The following is a 23,789-nucleotide window of genomic DNA, read 5'->3' as shown; positions in this document are numbered from 1 at the left end:
ACTTTTTCATTTTTTTTCTTTATTTTTTCCTCTTTATTAAAGTAATTTCTTGCATAAGATACATGAAAACTGGTAATATATAGATTAAAGCAATTTCCCACCGAGCTTTTAATTTTTTTTCGTGCTTTTTTCCCCCCTTTTTCTGTTATTTCATTCTTTTTGTTTTGTTTTGTTGTTTTTCCATAGATAGATGTCTAGATAGATGTCTAGATAGATGTCTAGATAGATGTCTAGATAGATAGATAGATAGATAGATAGATAGATAGATAGATAGATAGATAGATAGATAGATAGATAGATAGATAGATAGATGGATGGATCTATATCAGATAGATAGATAGATACATAGATAGATAGATACATAGATAGATAGATGGATAGGATAATATGGAAAATTTGTAGAATAGTAACATTTTGAAGACCTTCAAATAAATATTTCAAACAAAATGTCGGCTGTTTTCTTTTTTTTTATTATTTGAATTAATTTGAACCTGGCGAAAGTGATCTATGAGGAAATGAAGTAATAAAGAATTAAAACAAAATATATGGAAAAAATAATCTCTTAAGTGGGGAAAATGAATACAATGAATATACAAGGAAATTAAAAAAAATAAAACAGAAAGAGGAAATTAATACAAATGACAAGTACGTATTTGCATGTATTTTAAACATAATAATAAAACAATAACACTCATTATTCACTTTGTCGTAAGGAAAATGCTGTTTTGTTTAAAAATCTTTCCCACTAGCGCACTATATACACGGTCCCATTCCCGTATTCTGAGGCAACTGTCGTAAAACGCACGTCAATCACGTTCATTTCTGGCAAACATGGCTCTTTGTGTCTTCGGCTGAGCATTCACGTCAAACAAGATCCAACCGAATTTCGACTAGATTTATTTATTTTTACTCAATTTCTCGACGAACAAAAAGAGAGAATTTCTCTTATACGGCTTCATGGAATCAGGTTTGCCAGTTTTAATGTTCTTCCTAGCTTCGCCCTTGCCTAAAACGAATCGACGAAACCTTGACATTTTAGATACGAAAACATGTTTTTTTAACATCAATATATTTAAAACGCTATGTTCTTAAACTTCCAACAAAAAAACAATAGCTGTAGTTTTTCCAGAATGAAATAAAGAATGACACCGAAATCATACCGTACATCATGGACTTGTGAGCCAACTTGCTACTTCCATCCATTATCTGCACCGCTTATCCCCAGTAGGGTCGCGGGGCTTGCTCGATGTACTTAGTTATTTATTCATTTAAAATTCAAGAGTTTTCAAGGATTTCAAGCACCCGTACCTGTCGCCTTTGAACCAAGATTCAATGCATGTTTCCTGTGTGTTCAGAGGAGCAAGCTCGGAATCGCTTCCAATCGGAGTTGGAGTTCATCCAATGTTTGGCCAACCCGAACTACCTCAACTGTAAGTGGAATGCATTACATGGAACAGGGGGATGTCAAAGTCATTCGAACTCTGGGGCCGCCTGGTAGAAAGAAATAGTCACACAGGTGCCGTAATAATAGATTTGAGAGAGAATTAAAGAGAGAGACAGGGAATGTTAATTAAAGAGGGAGAACAAAAGAGAGCAAGAGAGAGAACAAGAGAAAGCGAGTTAAAATAGAGAACAAGAGGTAGAGAGAGAGAATCAAAGAGAGATAACCGAAAAGAGAGAATGACAGAGAAAGAAAGAGACAATGAGAATAAGAGAAAGAGAGCAAGCGAGAATGAAAGAGGAAGAGGGAGAATGAGAGGAAGAGAAATAAAGAGCGAGAATGAGAGAGGAAAAACGAGTCTTGGAGTAAACGAGAAAGGAAGAGAGATAAAGAGAATAAGAGAAGGAGTTTAAGAGAGAAAAAATAGAATAACAGAGGACAAGAGAGAATCTGAGAGAAAGAACAAGAGATGGAGAGGAAACAAGAATAAGAGTGAGAAAAAGGGATAACGAGAGAAGGAATGAGAGAGAATGAATGAGAAAAAGAAAGAGAGGGAAAGAAAGAATGAGAGAGCATGAATAAGAAAGAGAAATAGCAAAAGAGAATAAAAGATCACGACAGAAGAAACAAAGAGAGAGAGAAAAAATGAGAATGAAAGAGAGACAGAGAACTAAAGAGAGAGGATGAGAGAGAGAGAGACAGAGAGAATTAGTAAAAGAGAATGAGAGCGCATGGATAAGAAAGGGAAAGAGCAAAAGAGAATAAAACTTCCAAAGAGAGAGTGAGAAAAAGATCAAAAGAGAGAGAGAGAAAAAGAGGGGAAAGCGAGAAAGAGGGAGAACTAAAGAGAGAGGATGAGAGAGAGGGGATTAAAGAGAGAGAGACAGAAAGAGCAAAAGAGAATGAGAGAGGGAGAAAGAATTAGTAAAAGAGAATGAGAGAGGGAAAGAACAAGCGAGAATGAGAGAGAAAGCATTAAAGGGAGTGAATGAGAGAGGGAAAGCGATAGAGGGAGAATGAGAGAAGAAGAGCAATAATGAGAGAAAATGAGAGAGAAAAATACAGCTCCAATGGCTTTGTGAGTGCCACCTGTCTTTGGTGACATCAAGTGGACATATTTCGAACTGCAGCTCTATTGTATGTAATTAAAACCCTTGGCGGACCTCATCCGGCCCACGGGCTGCATCTTCGACACCCTCAAAAAACATGCTCACCTGAATACACGTTACCTGCGTTTCTCACTTGCGTGATGTGTTCACAGTCCTGGCTCAGAGGGGCTTCCTGAGGGAGAGACCCTTCATCAACTACTTGAAGTATTTGTTGTACTGGAAGGAGCCGGAATACGCCAAGTTCCTCAAGTAGGTTCAGTCTCCAAAAGGTATCCTCGTGTTGAAATACATGCGTTCGGGGGCGGAGATCGCAAAGCCAAATGGGAACAAACCCCCAATGAGAGGATAAAGGAAGAGTTTATTCGAGTGCCAAAGAAATGCCTGCAAATTATATGTTACTCTGCCGCCATCTCCTGGCTTAAAGTCATGATTGCAACTCCAGATTCCACCTTTAAGCGATCATAAACCTTACACACGCAACATGGCACCTATTTACTCACAGCAAGACAGACCGTGTGGAACAAAAACAGATAATTTATGTGAACAAGTTTATTTTATTTACAGAATAAATAACAAACAAATCTGTCAGCAACTTTCTTAGTTTTTTCCCACAAATTCAATGTTGCTTATTACACGTAGCAAATTCGCCTTGCTCGCGAAAGGTCCCCGGTTCGAGACCGGGTGGAGACATTTGTGTGCTTGGAGAGGGATGGGTGCCACCAGGCTGTACTTGCCCAAGACACACCACAGAAGTGGTGTCTCTACAGCCCTAGTGGTTAAGGGAACCTACAAATATATTAAATAAAACGTATAAAATACTGGGCAAAGATTAAAATTGACATATATGTCATTTGTATCAACATAAGGAGCTTTACAGAGGCTGCAATGATGGCACAAGCCAGGAGATGGCAGTGTAGAGTAACAAAGTTCCAAACTCTGTACACTTCCTTAAAGGGATTCCCAAATTCTAAAACATACTAAATGTGAGAGAATAGTACATGTTTTTATATAAGTATCTCATCTCATCAGCTGCACCGCTTATCCTCAGTAGGGTCGCGAGGGTGCTGGAGCCCATCCAATCATCGGGCAGTGGGCAGGGGACACCCTGAACTGGTTGCCAGCCAATCGCAGGGCACACAGGGACACACAACTCACTCGCTCATTCACACCTAGGGACAATTTGGACCGGCCAATTCACCTGAAATGCATGTTTTTGGAATGTGGGAGGAAACCGGAGTGCCCGGAGGAAACCCACGCAGGCACGGGGAGAACATACAAACTCCGCACAGGAAGTCTGGAGCTGGATTTGAACCCACACAGGAGGTTCTCATAACTTGAACTGTGCCGCACATGTGCTAACCACTGCGCTGCCGTGCTGCCTATATAAGTATATATATGTAATTGGGATATTCAAATTATTTTCTGAGATAATGCATTTTAAAGACAGTGTGTCTCCTCTTCGACTTCCTGACCTGTGATGTCATGCGAAGAACACTGGCACCCTAGCAAGCAAGTCACCCAATTGGTTTACATGGTTAACTAGTTGAGGAGAGTTTTGGTAGTCATTGTGGAGAATGCCTAGGCAATGTGTCGCAGATGGGTGCAACTGTATTACACCAAATGGCGAGTATCCAAAATGGGGCCAACTGGCAAAAATAACACAGAGAACTAAGAGGGGCTTAAACAGTCCAGACACGGCAGGCTAGCCGGCTGCCATATTGGAGGAACCGGTGCTGAACGGCGAAAAAAAAAAAACAGCAGGCTGGCTGAATGAAAACATGCAGTAAGAAGCCAGGATAACCACGAGCCACAGCAACAACGGGAGAAAAAAACAATGAGCGTGGCAGGCAAGACCAAACAAAACTGGATGCCTTCGGGAGACCGCACCCTAACTCTGTCTGGACAAAATATCATTTGCAAGACAAGTGGCAAAAAACGCGAGAGGAAAAGTCACAATCGCATACCTAGAATGAGGCGAAGGCGAAAAAGGAACACAAACTGACGCTTTAATGATCAAGCGGTCTGTTTTTCAACGGGACCTGCCACTGTTTTGCTCCCTGGGTCATCCAATGACGTCACAGCTCTAGGGGTATACGAGTTCAAACCGTCTACTTTGAGAATTCACTTTTTAAACCGGGCGAATCTCCGCAGGTACCCTCACTGCCTGCACATGCTGGAGCTCCTGCAGTACGAGCACTTCCGCAAGGAACTGGTCAACGCCCAGTGCGCCAAATTCATCGACGAGCAGCAACTTCTGCACTGGCAACATTATTCCAGGAAGAGGACGCGATTGCAGCAAGCGCTGGCCGAGCAGCCGCCCACGCAGCAGCAGCAGCCGCCGACGCAGCACGCCAACGCCGCCGGCAAATGAACTCTCTTCGCTTCGAGACGTGAAGAACGGATCGCTCAAGAAACAATCGCGGTGTTTTGGTTTTTCGAAAATAAATTTGCTTTTAGTAGCTTTTTGATTGACGCTGTTAGGAATTTCATATATTATAATGTACCGTTTACCAAATTGTTCGAATTAGTTTAGACCGATAAGAGTCCGGCATTTCCACACGGGGGCAGATTTAATTTCTTAAAGTATTTAGCTAAGTGAACTCCATCGAATTAGTGTCGCTCGAGTCTCTGTCAAGTCTCTCGATTCTCCCTCCATCTTCTGAAGTTCTGCTCCCGGCCCACGTTTTTTTCCATAAGCTGGTGTGCCGGCTCCTCCCGTGGGCGCGCCAGGAAAAAAAAACCCACGTGGCCCCAGCATCTCGGAGAACAGCGTCGCGATGTCTGTCCTTGTGCGTCTGGCCTTCTCCGTCAGAATCCTGTCATCAAAATTCCCCAGCCAAAACATTCTGCATTTGGAACGGCGTGACCTGAAGCTCTTTCAGTGAAAATCTTCCTTGCACTCGATAAATGTAACTTGTATTTAATCGTATAAAATATAAAATCATTCAACATGGGTGGGTTGGACCCAAGAGTAGGTCACAGGACTTTGCCATGGCAAATTATTGCTACGAGAAGAAAAGTAAATAACTGAGGGTCAATGACACTCCTAAAGGGACAATGTTTATTATTTAGCGCCACCTGGTGGTGAAAAAAACAACCAAATTAATTTAGATCAGGGATCAGGAACCTTTTTGACCATAAGAGCTATAGAATAATTTTTTGGGGATATATTTAATGAGAGAGCAACTCCATACGTTTTAAGCCATTATACAAAAAAAGCGCTAAAACCACTATCCAGACAAAAGCAAATTCTTCGGCACATTTTATTTCACTGTGTGGCGTTTGATGGTTTCATAAAACCAAAGAACTAATAATGTCAAAGTCTGTGTCCTACATCAATATAAATATACCACTTCAAATTGGTCTCCCTCACGCAGTGTTGAGGCTTATTGTCAAAACAAGGTGCAAGCAAAGTCCTTTAGTAAAAATGTCCCAAAATACTGCAGTCATGAATACCGACGTATTTACCCTCAGTGCAGACGGCGCTGGGCGAGAAAGACCGCGCGCGCCTCCTGTCCTGTGCATAGCTTCCCCGTTCCTATCGCTCGCCCAATCAAATTGCTCTACATGCTTTGCTAGAGCTACTGGGTAAATGTTTCGGGTTGAAGCTTGTTCTGTGGCTTTTCATCATTAAGTGTCTTTAAAATGATCATAGATAGTTTAATGAGCTTCCATGTAAAGGATTATTCTATACTTTAGTTAAAATTCTGCCCTATAAATACTGGAGTAACTGGACTGAAGCTTCGGAGTATTAGCATCGCCTCTGCTTTACATGTGCTACAAATGGATTTGCGTGAAGCGATGACTTGAAAAATTTCACATTTTTAATCTCTGACCTATATTTATATATTCATGAAAAGAACCATTTGTGGCTCGGGAGCCGTAGGTTTCCAAACCCCCATTTAAATAAGCAAAAATATATGAACAAGATCCCTTTTTTTGAATACCTAGCGATCGAGAAATTAGCATTTATTTGACATGTGATCCTCACCTAAAGGGAGCTGACATGATTGGCAGCCATCTTGCTTCCAAGGCTGCCATCAAGACCTGTGTTTTTTTTCCTATTTTCTTTCTCTTGCAAAAAAAAAGGCAATTATTTTCATTTTTCACAGATTTTTTTTTTACTGTTCCACCGTAAGAAAATGTTTGCTCATTCAAAATAACATTTTCGTTATTTATCTTTTTTTTTTAATTCTCTTTTTCTCCCCTTTTCCCTCTTCTTTTGTCCCTTGTTAGTGGCTTTTTCCTTTTTTCAGTTGTTTCTTTTATCCCTTTTTTCTTTGTTATATTTTTCTCTTTTCCCCTTTTTAACATCTTTTCATTCCTTTTTTATTTGTCTGTTGGTTCTTCGTATAAAAAAGTGAGTGATTCTGATGTATTTTGGTCACTTGGAGCCTCCGTAGTTTGTTCTTCCTTGTGCACCTCACGGAATGACAGATACATCCAGTGGTCAATTTTTACACACTGCGCCTTTAACAATGTTTGTGCAAATGTGAGTCAACACAGCAGAAGAAGACCGATAACGTTTGTTGACACATTTTGGGAATCAGCGGAGAATACATGAAATATGGATTTTATTATATTGAAGCTACTGAAGTAAATTCGATTGGAATTCCTTAAAAATGTATGTATATTATTTGAACTCTAGATGTCGCTGTATTGCGTAGTACAAACTATGGATGTACAAACAAATGTGGTCAAAGGGGTCATTCTTTTTGTTTTTTGCGGGAAAAAATGTATGTGAAAAGGAAGAAAACAGGGAAAAAGAGGTATAAAATGAAAAAAAGTAGAAAAGGGAAGAAAAACGGAAAAATAAATCAAAACTGAAACTGAACAGAGTAAAAACAAAATAGAAAAGGGGGTTAAAAAATCGTAAAAAAAGAAACAAATCATAAAAATAACGGAGAGGGAAAAAAGGAGAAAATTGAGAAATTGAAAACATGGGAAGAAAAATCTGATAACTAAAGAATTAAGAAACAAAAAATCTGAAAAATAAAGAAAGGGGACAAAAAAGAAAAAACACGAGATAGAGAAAAGAAGAGCACACAAAGAAGGGGAAAAGAAAAAGGGAAAAAACAAAAACTGAGAAAATTTAAAAAAGAGCAAAAATAAGAAAGAAAGGAAAAAAATAGAAAAACTAAAATCTGAAAAATAAAAGGAAAGAGAAAATAGAAGGGGAAAGGAAAAGTAGGGTAAAGAGAGAGAGAACAAAAGGCAAAAAGAAATACCGAAAATGACTAGAAAGGAAAACGAACAAAAAAACCATAAAAATTAAAATAATAATAAAAGGACAAAAAAAAAGCTAAAAACTGAGAAAAAGAACAGGGTGTGTGTGGAAAAAGGGAATCAAGAAAAAAGAGGGGGATAAAGAAACATTTTAGGGTGACGTGGCTTGTCCACAAGTGAGAGCAATTGAAAACCACTGATTGAAACCACACAATGTTCACTCTTATTTTGAAGTCGCGTGACCGGAAGCCTTGCTAAACATGTATACATCGCTTGATTTCCTGGAGCAAAGTCTTAAACAGTAGAGAACTAAACGGCGACATCGACATTTTCTTCAAGTTTTATCCGAAAACTGCAGGTACGTTGATGAAACCGTTTTTTTTCTAAATAAAATTTTTAGATGCTTTGTAAAGTTCTCATTTGTACCACTGCCAAATATCTCTGGTATTGTTTCTATTCTCTTCGAATCAGACTTTCCATTGTTATTGAAGACAAGTTAGCCGTGCCTCGATTTACGAGGATGGTGCTATTTTCAACACGTTTGAGATACGATTCGTCACTCGGACGCTTTTATTTTTGGTTTCGGTTTGCGTTGACTTGTATAACGGTAGCGGCTTTAAATGGGATTTTCTACAATAAAATGTATGTACATATGGTTCTGATGTTGTTCAAGTTCCAGTTTAGTTTCTTATTAACTTATTATGTTTTGTAAGTTCTAGAACCGCCTCCTAATCTCGTACTGGTTGTTGTACTGGTTTTAGAGCTCTTCCGGTTTTATGTTGCGTTTTAGATTAGCGGTCTTGAATGTAGTTGTACTTCTAGATTCTGATGTTCTGATATTTGATATACCGTAATTCTAGATTTTGTCATTGTTCATGTTTTGACTATATGAGCTTGTTATAAGTCTAGAATGATTAAGATCTGGATCTTGCATAGACCTGGTTGTAGTCTGGTTCTACATCTCTTCGGGTTTTAGGTTGCATTTTCGATTTTCGGTCTTCAATATAGTACCTCTAGATTCTAATGTTCTGATATGAGACATAATTCTAGATTTTGTCTTTTTGTTCATGTTTTGATTATTTAGGATTGTTATAAGTCTAAAATAATTAAGATCTGATGTATAGAACTGGTTGTTGTACTGGTTCTAGATCTCTTCAGGTTTTAGGTTGCGTTTTGGATTACCGGTCTTGAATGTAGTTGTACTACTCAATTCTAATGTTCTGATATTAGATGTAATTCTAGATGTTTTGATTATTTAAGATTGTTGTAAGTCTAGAATGATTTAGATCTGGATCTTGCATAGACCTGGTTGTGGTTGTTGTACTGGTTCTACATCTCTTCAGGTTTTAGGTTGCGCTTTAGAATACTTTACCTTGTTGTGGTTGTAGTCTGGTTCTACATCTCTTCAGGTTTTAGGTTGCGTTTTAGATGACCGGTCTTGAATCTAGTTGTACTTCTAGATTCGGATGTTCTGATATTTGATATAATTCTAAATTTTGTCATCGTTCATGTTTTGATTATTTAAGATTGTTGTAAGTCTAGAATGACGTAGACCTGGATCTGGACTGGTTGTTTTACTTGTCCTAGATCTCTTCAGGTTTTAGGTTGCGCTTAAGAATACCGGTCTTGAACCTAATTGTACTTCTCGATTCTAATGTCTTAATATGAGATGTAATTCTACATTTTGTCACTGTTCATGTTTTGATTGTTTGAGTTTGTTTTAAGTCTAGAATGATTTACATCTGGTTGTGGTGGTAGTCCCGGTTCTAGGTCTCTTCAGGTTTTAATTTGTGTTTTAGATTACCGGTCTTGAATCTAGTTGTACTTCTAGTTTCTAATGTTCTGATATAATATCTAATTCTAGATTTTGTCACTGGTCATGTTTTGATTATTTGAGTTTGTTTCAAGTCTGGAATGATTTTGATCTGGAACTTGCATAGACCTGGTTGTAGTGCTGGTTCTAGATCTCTTCAGGTTTTAGGTTGTGCTTTAGAATACCGGTCTTGAATCTAGTTGTACCTCTCGATTCTAATGTCCTAATATGAGATCGAATTCTAGATTTTGTCACTGTTCATGTTTTGATTATTTGAGTTAGTGTTAAGTCTAGAATTATTTAGATCTGGTTGTAGTCCTGGTCCTAGGACTCTTCCGGTTTTAGGCTGAGTTTTCGATTACTGGTCTTGAATCTAGTTGTCCTTATAGATTATAATGTTATGGTATAAGATCTAATTCTGGTTGTGGTCTTAGTCTGCTGCTTGCCCTCTTTCTTGTTTAAGGTTGTGTTTTAGATTATTGGTCTTGAGTCTACTACCACTATTACACCTTTATAATGTACTCATTTTAAATGTACCTCTAGATTTGGTCACTATTCAGGTTTGGTTACTTGATCTTTTTTTGATTTAAGTTTTGAAACATTGAGACCTGGATCTTGGCATAAACCTTGTTGTAGTTGTGGTACTCGTCCTAGACCTCTTTCTAGTTTTAGGTTGTATTTTGGAAACTAGATCTGGACCTTGGCATCGACTTCCTTGTAGCTGTAGTACTAGTTCTATACCTCTTACTGGTTTTGGTTTGTATTTTAGATTACTAGTCTTGATACTAGTTCCACTTCTTGATCTTACTGTTGTGAAGTATGATCTACTTCTAGATTCAGTCATTATTCAGTTTTTGCTTACTTAATCTTGTGTTGCAAGTCCAGTTTGATTTAGAGCTGGATCCTGGCATTGACCTGGTTCTGGTTGTAATGTAGTTCCAGACCGTTCTCCTGGTTTTAGGTCGTATTTTGGATTACTAGTCTTGTTACTAGTTCCACTTCTCGATCTTACTGTTGTGATGTATGATCTACTTCTGGATTCAGTCATTGTTCAGTTTTTGCTTACTTAATCTTGTGTTGCAAGTCCAGTTTGATTTAGTTCTGGATCTTGGCATTGACCTGGTTGTAAAGTAGTTCCAGACCCTTCTCCTGGTTTTAGGTCGTATTTTAGATGCTGGTCTTTACATTTGTCCTTTAAACTTTGGTGTTCCATCTGGAAGCTAACTGGTACCGGTTTTGGTTTTAAATCTGTTTGTGGTCTACTTAGGGTACAACCAGATAGCAGCTGGTGAAATATATGCGGACTTTCCCTTTTAGATTCCAGGTGTTCCTGATTCGGTTGTAATGGCTACTGCATTGCTCCGCGTTGCGGTGGTCGGCGCAGGGGCCGCGGGACTATGCGCAGCCCGGCATGTTCTCTCCAAACCGGACCGCTTCTCCCCCCCGGTCGTCTTCGAGGTGGGGGACAACGTGGGCGGAACCTGGTGCTACCAGGAACGGGTCGGACCGGACGTACGTTGCAGTATGTACAAAAATCTCAGGTGAGAAGTTCTTGTGACCGGATTGGAATGTAGTCCTGACCCTAATTGATTTCTGGTTCTACGAATAGTTCAAAGTTTCGGTCTTTATTTGTTACGTGCTAAATGAAGCGTCTGCAAGTTGCTATCGTTTGGATTATACAGTGCCTAGCGAAAGTATTGGCCCTTCAAGGACCTTTTGTCATATTGTCACATTTCAGGCTTCAAACTTAAAGCTAAAAAACTGGAGAATATTTTCCAAGAACAAACAACAATTGAGATATAATCGTGAAGTGGAACAAAATTATTTCACTCTTTTATATCATATGTACAAAGAAAAAACTGAAAACTAGGTGTTGCAAAATATAGCCCCCCCTTTTTTTTCCCCTTAGACTTCAGAAGTTCCCTGATGACTTCTGAATGATCCACTGCCGACTTAAGAGACCAACAGAGTGCATTAAGTCTAAAGTTTAAATGCACCTGCTCTGTGAAGGGCTCAGAGTTCTGTGAAAGGAGACATTGGAAAACAGACAGCATCAGGCTGGTCTGGGATAAAGTTCGAAACTGGTATGGGATGCAAGACAATTTTGCAACATTTACAAATCTCCCTGATCAGTGTGCAAGGTATAATATCAAAATAAGAAAGAGGATAAAACCACTGCAAAGCTACCAAGACCTAGATGTCGCTCTAAACCTTTGGCCCGAACAAGGAGAAAACTAATCAGAGAACAACCAAGAGGTCAGCCACTCTAGCTATAATTCTGTTCTAAGTGTTACTGTTGGTGAGATTCGGTCCTGATATCCAATTGACTGGAGATTTGTGTCCTACGTACTTTCCTGGAAACTAAGATCCTAGATCAGATTTTAGTTGACAACCGGAACCCTTACGATATAAGCTTTACATATTAGATCTTCCGGTTGTATATTGCAGCTAGTACTAGATCTGAAACCGGTTTTATGGCGCAAAATCCAGTCATGGTCTTTGTACTGTGCTTGGTCACATATTGCGACATTTCAGGCTTCAAGTTTACAGATAAGAAAATTATAATCGACAACATGTAAGACACAAACATGAAAAGAAACCATATGTATTTAACATTTTACACTGCACTAACAAGTACAAAATTGAAAAGTAGGTGTTGCAAAAGTATTGGCCCCCTTTGAGTTAATACTTTTGTACGACCTCCTTTTGCTGCGATCACAGCCATGAGTCTTTTGTGGTGTGTCTATAAATTTTGAACATATTAAAACTGAAACATTTGCCCATTTTTCTTTACAGAACAGCTCAATTCCTTTAGGTTTGAAGGTGATTGTTTGCTTAAAGCATTTTTCAGATCTTTCCACAAATGTTATATAGGATTGAGGTTTGGAAAGCTAAACCTGCACAGACTGCAACAGATTTTCTGTATTTGGGTTCCTCCATCTTCCCATTAACTCTAACAATCTTTTCAGTCCCTGCTGAGGAAAAGCAATCCCAGAACATGATGCTACCACCACTATGTTTGACGATTGGGATGCTGTTTTCAGGTTGATGTGCAGCGTTGCCCTTACGCCAAACATACCACTTTGCATTCAGCGCAAAAAGTTACATTTTGGTCTCATCTGACCAGAGCACCGTGTTCCATGTGTTATTTGTGTCTCCTTTGTTGCTTCTTGCAAACACCAAATGCACCTTTTTATGGTATTCTTTCAGAAAGGGCTTTTTTTTACCACTTCCATAAAAGGCAGATTCATGCAGAGTACAACTAATTGTTGTCTTATGCGCATATTGTTCTGCCTCAGCTGTGTATGCCTGCAGGTCATCTAACTTGATCATGGGCTCTTGGTTGTTCTCTGATTAGTTTGCTCCTTGTTCAGGCTGAAAGTTTGGAGGTACGGGCAGGTCTTGGTACGTTTGCATTGGTTTTATGGTCTCTTCATTGATATTATTGCTTGAAGAGTGCTCCCGGAGATGTGTTAATGTTGCAAAATCTTGCCTGGTGTGTTCTTTGGGCTGTTTTCCAGGGTCTCTTTTCACAGACGTCTGAGCCCATCACGAAGGAGGTGCATTAAAACTGATACTCTCGCTAGGCACTGTAAATACTACTGATAATAGTTGGTGTACTCACTGGTACTACACTTAAAACGCTCGTGCCCTGTCAGCAATGCTGTTCTCCGGTTCTAAGGACCAACATTCCCAAGGAGGTGATGATGTTCCCGGACTTCCCGTTCGACCAGAAGCTCCCCAGCTTCCTTTCGCATCGGGATGTGCAGCGCTACCTGGAGGACTACTGTCGCCATTACAACATCCACCCGCACATCAGGGTAAAGACTTATTGTTTACATTTAGATCAGGGTGTCTCAACTGGTGGCTCGGGACCCGAAAGTGGATTACTGAACCGTTTTCAGTGAGTCGCGGGCCTTTGCTTTGGCAAAATACTGCTTAGAAGAAGAAAAACAGAGGCCAGACGAGTAGATTAAAGAGAAAGCGAGAAAAAGAAAGAAGAAAGACAAAAAGAAAATAAGGAATATGTATAAATTAGTAAATTTTGTTCTAATGAAAAAACAACTTCTGCTGCCAACTTTGTCCCCATAGTCCTTTTGTGTCTACAACAAAAATACTACTACAAAACGAAATATCAGATTTAATGCTTAAAAACAAGGGCCTTATATATTTTTTTGCTTTCATTCTGAAAAGAAAAAAAAAATATATGAATACGACCAAAATACTACCACAGTAATAGAATACTACTCAAATACTACTTCAGAAATATTACAACAGAAATACTATAAAAATACAACTGGAGTAATATTACAAAAATACTAAAGAAAAACACAAAATATGACGATGGAAATACAACAAAAATACTACAAAAAGACTACTATTGAAATACATCAAAAATGCTTTTCCAAAAATTGGACAAAAAATACCACTACAGTATAATAGAAAAATACTACTACAGAAATCTTATGACAGAAATACTACAAAAACACTTCTATAGAAATATAATGACAGAAATACTACAAAAACACTTCTATAGAAATATAATGACAGAAATACTACTAAAATGCAACTACAGTGATACTACAAAAATACTACAGATATACAAAGAAATATAGTATGGATGTACTACTGAAATACGACAGAATACTGCAAAATACTACTATGGAAATACTGAAAAATACCAATGCAGAAATACTACAACACAACTACAGTAATACTACAAAAATACAACTGCAGTAAAGGTACAAAAACTCTAAAGAATACAACAAAAATACTACAAAACTACTACAAAAAGACTACTATGGAAATACTTCAAAAATACCCTATACGGTATTACTATAATACAAAAATAATACTACAGAAATATTACAACAAAGATACCACAAGAACACTTCTACAGAAATATTACGACAGAAATTCTTTAAAAGTGCAACAACAGCAATTCAACAAAAATACTACTCATGAAATGCTACAGAATTCCTACAAAAGTATTACTATGGAAATTTTACAAAAATACTACTGCTGAAATACTGCAATGATAAAATCACAGCAATACTACAAATATACTACAAAAGTCGTACTTCAAAAATACTACAAAAATACAGCTACAGTAATACGACAAAAATGCTAAAGATATAGTACAAAAATCTAATATGGAAATACTACAAAAATACTACTGAAGGAATACTATTAAAAATAGTACAAAAATTACTACAAAACAAAATAATAAATTCAGTGTTTTTAAAACGGGGACTTAATGCATTATTTTGCTTTCATTTTGAAAAAGAAAAAAAAACTACAGATTTACGACAAAAAAATATTACAAAATACTACAAAAAAGTGCAGTCACATTACAAAAAAACAGCAAAAATAAGACGATGGAAATACAAAAAAAAAACATTACAGAAATACTACAAAAATAACTGTCCAGTAATACTATAATATAGAAATACTACTCCAGAAAATATTTTGAAATACTACGAAAATATTACGACAGAAATACTACACAAATGCAACTGCAGTGATACTACACAGATACTATGGAACTCCTACAAAAACACTACAGTATTACTACAAAAACACTACTATGAAGATACAGCACTACAAAAATACGACTGCATAACTACTACAAAAATAAAACCACACTAATACTACAAACGTAGTACCAAAAATCTGACTTCAGAAATATTACAAACAAAGCTACTTATTATAAAAATTCTAATACGGAAATACTTCAAAAACACTACTGTGAAAAGAGCAATATATAGAATAGAATAGAATAGAATAGAATAGAATATGCCTTTATTGTCATTGTTACAACATGGGATATATTGTAACAACTAAATTGGACGACTCCAGTTCCACATTTTGGGGGGGGGGGTGATGAGGGGGGTGAGGGACAAACAGAAATGGTGGATCCAACTGGATGTTTGCTCTTACAGTACACACAGTCCAGTGTTTTTTCCCGAATTGCTCAGTCCGCTCACGAGCCATAGGTTTCCGACCCCTGGGCTACGCTAGCCCCGCTATCACCTACATCCAATTTCACCAACCGTGTTTCAGTTCCATAGCACAGTGGAGGAAGTGAAGCCCGTCGTCACGACTACGGAGGAGAGCGAGAAGCCCTCCCGAACGTCCTGGGAGGTGACGACCTGCGACACTCGAGGGGGCCGAACAACCGACACCTTTGATGCCGTTTTCGTGTGTTCAGGGTCAGTCCGGACAAAAATTCAACCAAGCTTCATCCATCCAATCGTGTCTTTCATGTTTTGTTTTTGTGCGGCAGACATTTCTCTGTGCCCAACATCCCCGATGTGCCCGGGATACACAACTTTAAAGGTAAGTTACGTCCGTCTGTTATATAATCTTCAGTTCTAATCAGGGTTGGGTAGGGTTACTTTAACCGGATTACTTTCAATGACTTTTGGATTACTCCGATACCAAATATGCTAATAAAAGACAAAAGAAACTAAATATGAATAAAATGATGACTCACAACTTGTGGTAAGCTTTCTCTCCTGGCTTTGATCTCTGTGATCTCCGGCAAATTGAACATCAAATGCGACAGAAACAACATGAAAATAAATCCCAACATCATTTTTGCCGTTCCATGTATTCCGTTACTCCCCAAGCCTGCACAAATTTTTTTCATTTTCTTCATATTTAGTTTCTTTTGTCTTTTATTAGCGTATTTGGTATTGGAGTAATCCAAAAGTAATTGAAAGTAATCAAGTTAAAGTATCCCTACCCAACCCTGGTTCTAATTTACTCATGTTAAAAAAAAAACATTGTTTGTAGGACAGATTCTCCACAGTCACTCATACAGGAGCGCAGAACCTTTCAGGTCTTGTTCAGTTGTGGTCTTGGGGGCCAAAGCATCCGGCACGGACATTTCCTTGGAGTTGGCACAAGAGGGCGCCAAGGTAAAAAAATTAACAAGAAACAGAAAAGACAATGATAGCTCAATTTAGCACTAAGGTGTTCTGAGTTCCTTCTTTAGTTGAGAAACTTAGTGTTTTGTTCAGTTAGAATTAATTGTCTTTCTGTGATGTATTTTTTCTGGTTAGTGTTGGTACAGGTAGGGATTTAATTTACGCCTCAATATGTCCGCCCCCCCTACTTTCATGTTTTTTTCAGTTAGAACTAGTTATGTTCTGTTAGAGCTGTTCGGTGTCAACTTTTAGTTTTACATTTCACGCCTGAGTATGTTTCTTTGCGGCCTCTTCTCTTCATGTTTTGTTCAGTTAGAACTTGTTGGTATTTCAATATGTCCTGTATTGTCTGACTTTGATGTTTTGTTCTGTTGGAGCTAGTTGGAATTGGAATTTTACATAGTGGTTTAATCTATGCCTGAACATGTTTTCATTTGTGTTTTTTTTTATGTTTTGTTAGTTAGAGAGTACCGTATTTTCCGCACTATAAGGCGCACCTAAAAGCCTTTATATTTTTCAAAAGCTGACCATGCGCCTTATAATACAGTGCGCCTTATATATGGCTCAATATTAAGTCGCAAGGTCTCGCACCTAACTTGCAGCCGCCGACTAGATTTTCCCCCGAACACCAAGTAGTCCGCGGTGTATGCTGGGATTTATTTACCGGCGTTTCATTTCCTAACCAATGTGTCAATCATCATTTGAATCGATCACTATTGGCTAAAGTTATTCGGAGATCAAGGGGCGGATCCTTTTTATCATTTACAGGCTGGCATAGGCTGAAGCGGCCAAACAAAGCCTGCAATTGGCCGAAAAAGATGAATGTGAATCACACGCTGGGTTGCACTACGGCATAGAGAAAACATTTTTTACTATTCTGTATTTGTAAATATTTTATTCTCCTGGATTTACCACACTCACGGATATAAGAGGACCATGGCTGCACATTATTATTGAACACAAGGACTTCGGTGAGCTACTCCGGCTATATATTTTCCCTGTATCTTGTTTCAGACTGAACTCGATGTTTCTGTGATAAGCGGTGCAGATAATGGATGGAATGGAGTGTCTGTTTTTAAATTAAACTCAATTCCAAGTGTTTATTGTCATATGTACACTAAAGTTGCGAGCGAAAAAGAAAATAGAAACTAAGGAATGGTTGGCATTTCTTGAATCCTAAGACTTTAACCTTCCGAATGATATTTGGAACGATGCATTTGAGTGACATCGTACGGACACCGCATCCGCACGTGTTCTCGACACGTATTTGCGTCCTTGCAAGCTTTGGGAATGTTAAGGGGGTAATAAGTTGGACTGAACTATCTGACTGTTTAGTCGACGTTCCCATTGTAGCGCCTTATAATCCGTTGTGTCTTATGTATGTCAAATATAGGACCAAAAACTATTTTTTCAGGGTGCGCCCTATAACCCGGTGCGCCTTATAGTGCGGAAAATACGGTAATTGGAATTAAATTATATCCTGTGGTGTTTCTTTGTTGTCTTTCATGTTTTGTTCTGTTAGGGTATTAGAACATTGCCGTTCTTCAATCTATGCCTGGCTTCGTTTTCACGCGTTCTCTTCCTTTCATGTCTTGTTAAGTTAGATCTAGTGGGGATTTCAACATATCCTGCGGTGGCACTGTTTTTTTTTTTGTTCTGATGAAGCTGATTGGTGTAGGGACATTATGTGATTACACAATCTGTGCCCGAATGATTTCCACGAGTCTCTCTTTCATGTTTTGTTCAGTTAGGGCAGTTGGTATTCCAACATATCCTGCATCTTCTTACTTTCATGTTTTGTCCATTTCGATGGAGTTAGGGTTCCTGTGCCTTGCCATCCTGTTTTTAACATTTGTTTTGATTTATTTTCCTTTTTCAATCCATGTATGTATTTGGTGTTCTCGGTTGTTGGGGTGGGGGCAAAAAGGGGCCGGGGGGAGTACAGTATTTTCTTTTTTGTACATTAATTGTTTTAGACATCACCTTGAGTTGCAAACGTGCTATTCAGATGAATTAGTTCGTATGTCAAATCACACACTTTCTTGTGCCACGAACTATTAATGGTAATTGGAGTAAACGCTGCCATTTTTTAAAGCGTCGTTTTGTCTCCCCCTGCAGGTGACGCTGAGTCATCGCGGCCCCCCCTTAGAGGCTCGTTTTCCCGCTGAGATCCGAGAGGCGAGTTCGCTGGTGGCCGTCCAGGACGATGGCACCATTCGCTTCCAGGTGAACACTTTTATTTCGTTTTTTACGGAGATTAACATTTTTTAATAATTTAAGGAAATAATCAACTCTCATTTTGAAATATTTCTAACAAAAAATAAGTTGATTTCTTTTTTAAAAAAAAATTTTTGTTGAACTGCATTTAGCCATAAATAGGATATGGATTTTATTCAGAGCAACACGTTTATTTCAAAATAAAATGTTGAAAATAATACAAAATGGAGTAAATGTCTCTTGAAAGTTATACACTATTTAAATAACGGATGTTAAACAGGCGGCCCGCGGGCTGGATTAAGCCCACTAAGGGATTGAATCCAGACCGCGAGACAACGCTGAGGGAAGCGCAAGAGAAAAACGAGCTGCAGTTTGAAATATGTCCACTTGTTTTTGCCAAAGCTAGGGACCTCTCACAAACGCTGTACTTGTATTTCTTTCTCTGTCTCTCTCTCTCTCTTTCTCTCACTTTCTATCTCTCTCTCTCATTCATTCGCTGTCTCTTTTTCTTTCTTTGTTCCTCTTTGTCTCTTTCTCTGTCTTTTACGTTCTTTTGCTCTCGCTTCCCTTTTTCCTTTTCTCTCTCTCTTGCTTCCCCCTCTTCTTTCTCCCCTTCTTTCTTTCTCTACTTCCCTCTTTCTCTTTTTATTTCTGTTTGGATTTCTTTTTCTTTCCCCCTCTCTCACTATTTCTCTTTTTATCTCTTTTGTTTAACATTCTCTGTCTCTCGCTCTCCTTTATCTCTCTCTCTTTTTCTCCCTTTCTTTGTCCCACCCTCTCTCTTTTTCTCTCCCTTTCTTTCTCTTATTTCTTTCGATCTTTTTTTCTCCTCAATCTACTAGTCTTTCTTTCTTTCTTTTGTTTCTTTGTTTCTTTTTCCCGTTCTTTCTTTCTTTCATTCTTCCTTGTTTCTTCATTTTTTTCTTTTTTCCTTTCTTTCTTTCTTTTTTTTACTGTCGGGAACCAATTAGCTTTGAATGATTTCCTATCAGGAATTTTCGCTCGTTATATGAGCAATTCGAGCTATAAGCACGATTCTGGAATGCAGGGCAGTAGCCCTGCAGAAGAAAGTGTAAAGTGTTCATAATATGCGCTAATATGGTTAAAGAATACAAAAGTAGCATATACCAAATTTCCAGAGAAAAGGGGTGAATCCGCTGTGTGCCCTGGCATATCTCTCGTCTCATGATGCCCCCCTCCCCTCTCAGTGGTATGTTCGATGATGCCTCATTCGCAATTTGGCGAAAACCTGTGTGAACATGGCTTCGAAACGGCAACAAGAGTCTGAAGCGGAGAAAAGAATAAAAAAGAAGAAACAAGATGAAGCTCAAATGTTGCTTGCAGGTAGTCAATGTTAAAACACCCATTTGGCGCACTGTTTTAAAGGGCGCGCTGTCCTTGGTTCAAATGATTTTTTTTTGGTTAGCTCATATGGTGCACTCGGCTATTGGATAAGTCTCACGCGACCGCCTTTAATACCAAAACAGATTTAAAAGAAAAAAAAAGCTTTTGTGCTTCATGGCTAGCACTGCCCGAATGAATTAAGCTTGTACAGTGGAACCTCGGTTCTCGACCATAATCCGTTCCAGAACCCTGTTCGAAAACCGATTTGTTCGATCACCGAAATCATTTTTCCCATTAAAAATAATGTAAATCGTTTTAATCCGTTCCAACACCCTGAATGTTTACCTTGAATGTTTAACGTAATCATAAAGCTAACCCAGGCTAATCGTACGTCCGCGCTATCGTAATCTTCCGTACGAAAGATTACGCTAACGTGAACGTGTAAAAATAAAAAAATCAGCTCGTTTACAAGTCACTTAGCACCCGGGTCTCCACAACAAGTGGTGAGCGCTTCATTGGAAAGGGGGCTCCGTTCCAACACCCTGAATGTTGGGCTCCGTTCCAACACCCTGAATGTTTACCTTGAATGTTTAACGGAAACATAAAGCTAACCCAGGCTAATCGTACGTTCGCGTTATCGTAAGCTTCCGTACGAAAGATTACGCTAACATGAACGTGTAAAAATGAAAAAAAAAGGATAGAGAAAATAATTATGCATAGGATTTCTTACCTTCTAGCCAGCGCACAAAAATGAGGGCTCAAAATGACTAATTAAGAAGCGACTTAAGTCAAAGTTACAGTGCATGAAGGTAAAAATAGACGGGTTCCCCTGACGTTGTGTCCTAAATGCGGTATTTTGAAGTCGAGTCGAAGTAGAATGAAGTTGAGTAATGTTTTTCGAGAACCGGCTTCTTCGGCTCGGCTCACTAAAAGGAACCGGCTCTTTCGGGTCCTCAACGGCTCTTCAGGTTGTTTTTGCTTCTTTAATCCCAACATGACCAAATATTATGTAAAATTGTGCACAAAATGACTTAAAGGAAGGGGGGAATAGAACAAAAAAGAATACCAAAATGAAAAAGTAGTGAAAAGCTGAGAAAAAAAACAAAAGGAAGAGAAAAAAAGAAGGAAAATTTAGAAAAAAAAAGCCAGGAGAAAAGAAAAAAAATGTAGGAAAAAAGTAAATAGAGAACAAAAAGAAAAAAGTAACAGCTCTGAAAAAATCAACTCAATGCGATTTTTTTTTTTTTAAAGGAATTAAAAAAAAAGTAGAAAAAAACACGGAAATAGAAGAAAAAGTTTGTGTTGCATTCAAATAATTTCCAATTATATCGAGTGAATCTTGTTGCCAACATTGTACTTCCACTAAAAAATGTGATTAAGTACAGTTCTGTATCTTACGACCGACTAAATAAGCCCCCCAAAATGTTAATATTATGCAACAAAATATATCAGGAAATAAAAAGAAACGGATATCTTGTGAAAGAATCGTATGAACAAACGACGTTTGTAGGCCGTACAACCTTTGCAATAGTACATGAGTCAATTCATTCAAATGAGAAAAATCATTTTGCATTGCCGGAAACTCAAAATGTCAAGTTTTGCACATGTTTGATAATGAATTATCTTGCCACACTTGGGATTACGGTTGCTCACTGTTGTTTCAAGCGTTGCTCACCGACTTTGTGTGAACGCTCAGACCCGTAAGGAAAATTACAGGGAACATTGATTACCGACGTTCGAACTCCGATTTTTTGACCGAACAGCGAAGCAAGAATTTCTGGAAATTTTCGGTCGGACTCCGATTTGTCGGAACTGAGAGGCGTTCGAAAACCCAGGTTCCACTGTACGTAAAGGTAGCACGGTAGTTCAACCTACCTCCGCGATGCTCATCCCAGGACGGTTCGACGTGCGGAGCCGACGTTCTTCTCTTCTGCACGGGCTACAAGTTGAACTTCCCCTTCCTGGAGGGCGCACAACTGGGGTTGCAGCTGGACGAGGAGTTGGTGGCGCCGTTGTACCGCTTCATGATGCCGCCCGACTTCCCCTCGCTGGTCTTCGTCGGGCTCTGCAAACATATCTGCCCCTTCCTCACCTTCCATTGCCAGGTTCTCTTCGCCCTGGCCGCCATTTCCGGCGCCCTGGCGCTGCCGTCCCGGGCCGGGATGAGGGCGGAGGCGAGACTGGCGCTGGAGAAAATGGAGGACGGGGGCAGGGCGCGACGACATTTGCTCGTTTTGGGCAAGGACCAGTGGGAATACTTGGCCCGGCTGGCCGCAGAAGCCGGTTTCTCGCCGCCGGCGCCGGTCGTGGCGAGCCTCTTTGATGAAGTGTGGAGAATGCGGGCGCTTTGGCCTCAAGACTACCGCAAAACGGACTACCGGTTTGTGAGTGACACCTGCTGGCAGGTTTTGGACCCTACAGCAATGACGGTTGTAGAACCATAATGGTTTGGGTTGCTGAAGAAAGCATTTAAAAATCATAAAATTCAGTTGCCAATGTATAATGAAATGAAATGATCTGCATTTATATAGTCAAGACTTCCCTAAGCGCTAACCTGCTTATTGGGGGTATTAGGGGTTCAGTGTCTTACCCAAGGACACTTCGACATGTTACACGAATGAGCCGGGATTCGAACTGCGATCTCTTGATCCCAAGACGAGCGCCCTACCTCCTGAGCCACTGCCGCCGCTTAAAAAATTCGGCCAAGGTCAAATACACTGTTGAAGAAGTTCTAGAGCAGGGGTGTCAAACTCAATTCATATTGTTTATTCAGCCAGTATAAACCATAAACATGATATATACAAGAATTCATTTGACACGCAAACTCTCAATAATGATAATATAATAGATTTAAAAGAATAGAGTAAAAAAAGATATTGTAGTGTATAATACAAGGTAATTACCGTATTTTCCGCACTATAAGGCGCACCTAAAAGCCTTTATTTTTTTCAAAAGCTGACCATGCGCCTTATAATACAGTGCGCCTTATATATGGATCAATATTAAGTCGCTAAGTCTTGCAACTAAGGCAAGCAGCCGCCGACTAGATTTTCCCCCGAAGGCGAAGTCGTCCGCGGTGTATGCTGGGATTTATATACCGGCGTTTCATTTCCTAACCAATGTGTCAATCATTATTTGAATCAGTCACTATTGGCTATTCGGAGGTAAAGGGGGCGGATCCTTTTTATCATTTACAGGCTCGCATAGGCTAAAGGGGCGAAACAAAGCCTGCAATTGGCTGAAAAAGATGAATGTGAATCACACGTTGGGTTGCACTACGGCATAGAGAAAACATTTTTTACTATTCTGTATTTGTAAATATTTAACTCTCTTGGATTTACTACACTCACGGTTGTAAGAAGACCATGGTTACGTATCATTATTGAACGTGATGGCTGCAAGACAACTTAGGTGAGCTATGCGGCTTTATATTTTCCCGGTATCTTGTTTTACAACGATCTTGATGTTTCTGTGATGAGTCTATTTTTAAACCAAATTCAATTCAAAGTGTTCATTGTTATATGCACAGTAAAGAACCCCGTTTCCCTGCACAATAAAATTCTTACTTTGCTGTCCACACAGTTGCCAGCAAAAAATAAAATGGAAACTAAGAAATGTTTAGCATTTCTTGAATCCCAAGACTTTAAACCTTCCGAATGATATTTGGAACGATGCATTTGAGTGATTGGTGACATCGTACAGACACT

The 23,789-nt window shown here is 39.0% G+C and overlaps 2 protein-coding genes across 3 annotated transcripts; both read left to right on the top strand.

Moving 5' to 3' along the window:
- The first annotated feature begins 806 nt into the window (after nucleotides 1–806).
- Nucleotides 807–5,022, top strand: med31 (mediator complex subunit 31). The gene is made up of 4 exons (XM_088321234.1): nucleotides 807–967; nucleotides 1,356–1,430; nucleotides 2,703–2,799; nucleotides 4,702–5,022. The coding sequence occupies exons 1-4, from the start codon at nucleotides 958–960 to the stop codon at nucleotides 4,919–4,921; spliced, it is 402 nt and encodes a 133-aa protein (XP_088177360.1). The 5' UTR covers nucleotides 807–957; the 3' UTR covers nucleotides 4,922–5,022.
- Nucleotides 5,023–6,481: 1,459 nt separating this feature from the next.
- unm_sa30652 (un-named sa30652) lies at nucleotides 6,482–23,396 on the top strand. 2 transcript variants are annotated; one of them, XM_088321232.1, is made up of 8 exons: nucleotides 6,482–8,134; nucleotides 10,907–11,130; nucleotides 13,272–13,410; nucleotides 15,653–15,801; nucleotides 15,876–15,928; nucleotides 16,388–16,512; nucleotides 18,640–18,747; nucleotides 21,978–23,396. In XM_088321232.1, exons 2-8 carry the CDS (start codon nucleotides 10,934–10,936, stop codon nucleotides 22,524–22,526), a joined length of 1,320 nt encoding a protein of 439 aa, XP_088177358.1. In that variant the 5' UTR covers nucleotides 6,482–8,134; nucleotides 10,907–10,933; the 3' UTR covers nucleotides 22,527–23,396. The 2 variants fall into 2 exon arrangements, with proteins under 2 accessions (XP_088177358.1, XP_088177359.1); XM_088321233.1 differs by lacking the exon at nucleotides 10,907–11,130.
- The last annotated feature ends 393 nt before the right edge of the window (nucleotides 23,397–23,789 follow it).

The sequence above is a fragment of the Urocampus carinirostris genome, chromosome 17 (genome assembly GCF_059441175.1).
Source record: "Urocampus carinirostris isolate Australia breed hairy pipefish chromosome 17, RoL_Ucar_1.0, whole genome shotgun sequence".
NCBI lineage: Eukaryota > Metazoa > Chordata > Actinopteri > Syngnathiformes > Syngnathidae > Urocampus > Urocampus carinirostris.
The sequence above is the reverse complement of the archived record's forward strand: the minus strand, read 5'-3'. Positions and strand labels throughout refer to the sequence as shown.

Bases quoted from the DNA above. Each gene is read 5' to 3' on its own strand.
- unm_sa30652 (XM_088321232.1), top strand. From the start codon at position 10,934: ATGGCTACTGCATTGCTCCGCGTTGCGGTGGTCGGCGCAGGGGCCGCG. The intron at 13,411-15,652 runs GTAAAGACTTAT...ACCGTGTTTCAG, and splicing joins ACATCCACCCGCACATCAGG to TTCCATAGCACAGTGGAGGA. The intron at 15,802-15,875 runs GTCAGTCCGGAC...TTTGTGCGGCAG, and splicing joins GCCGTTTTCGTGTGTTCAGG to ACATTTCTCTGTGCCCAACA.
- med31 (XM_088321234.1), top strand. The intron at 1,431-2,702 runs GTAAGTGGAATG...ATGTGTTCACAG, and splicing joins CAACCCGAACTACCTCAACT to TCCTGGCTCAGAGGGGCTTC. The intron at 2,800-4,701 runs GTAGGTTCAGTC...GAATCTCCGCAG, and splicing joins GAATACGCCAAGTTCCTCAA to GTACCCTCACTGCCTGCACA.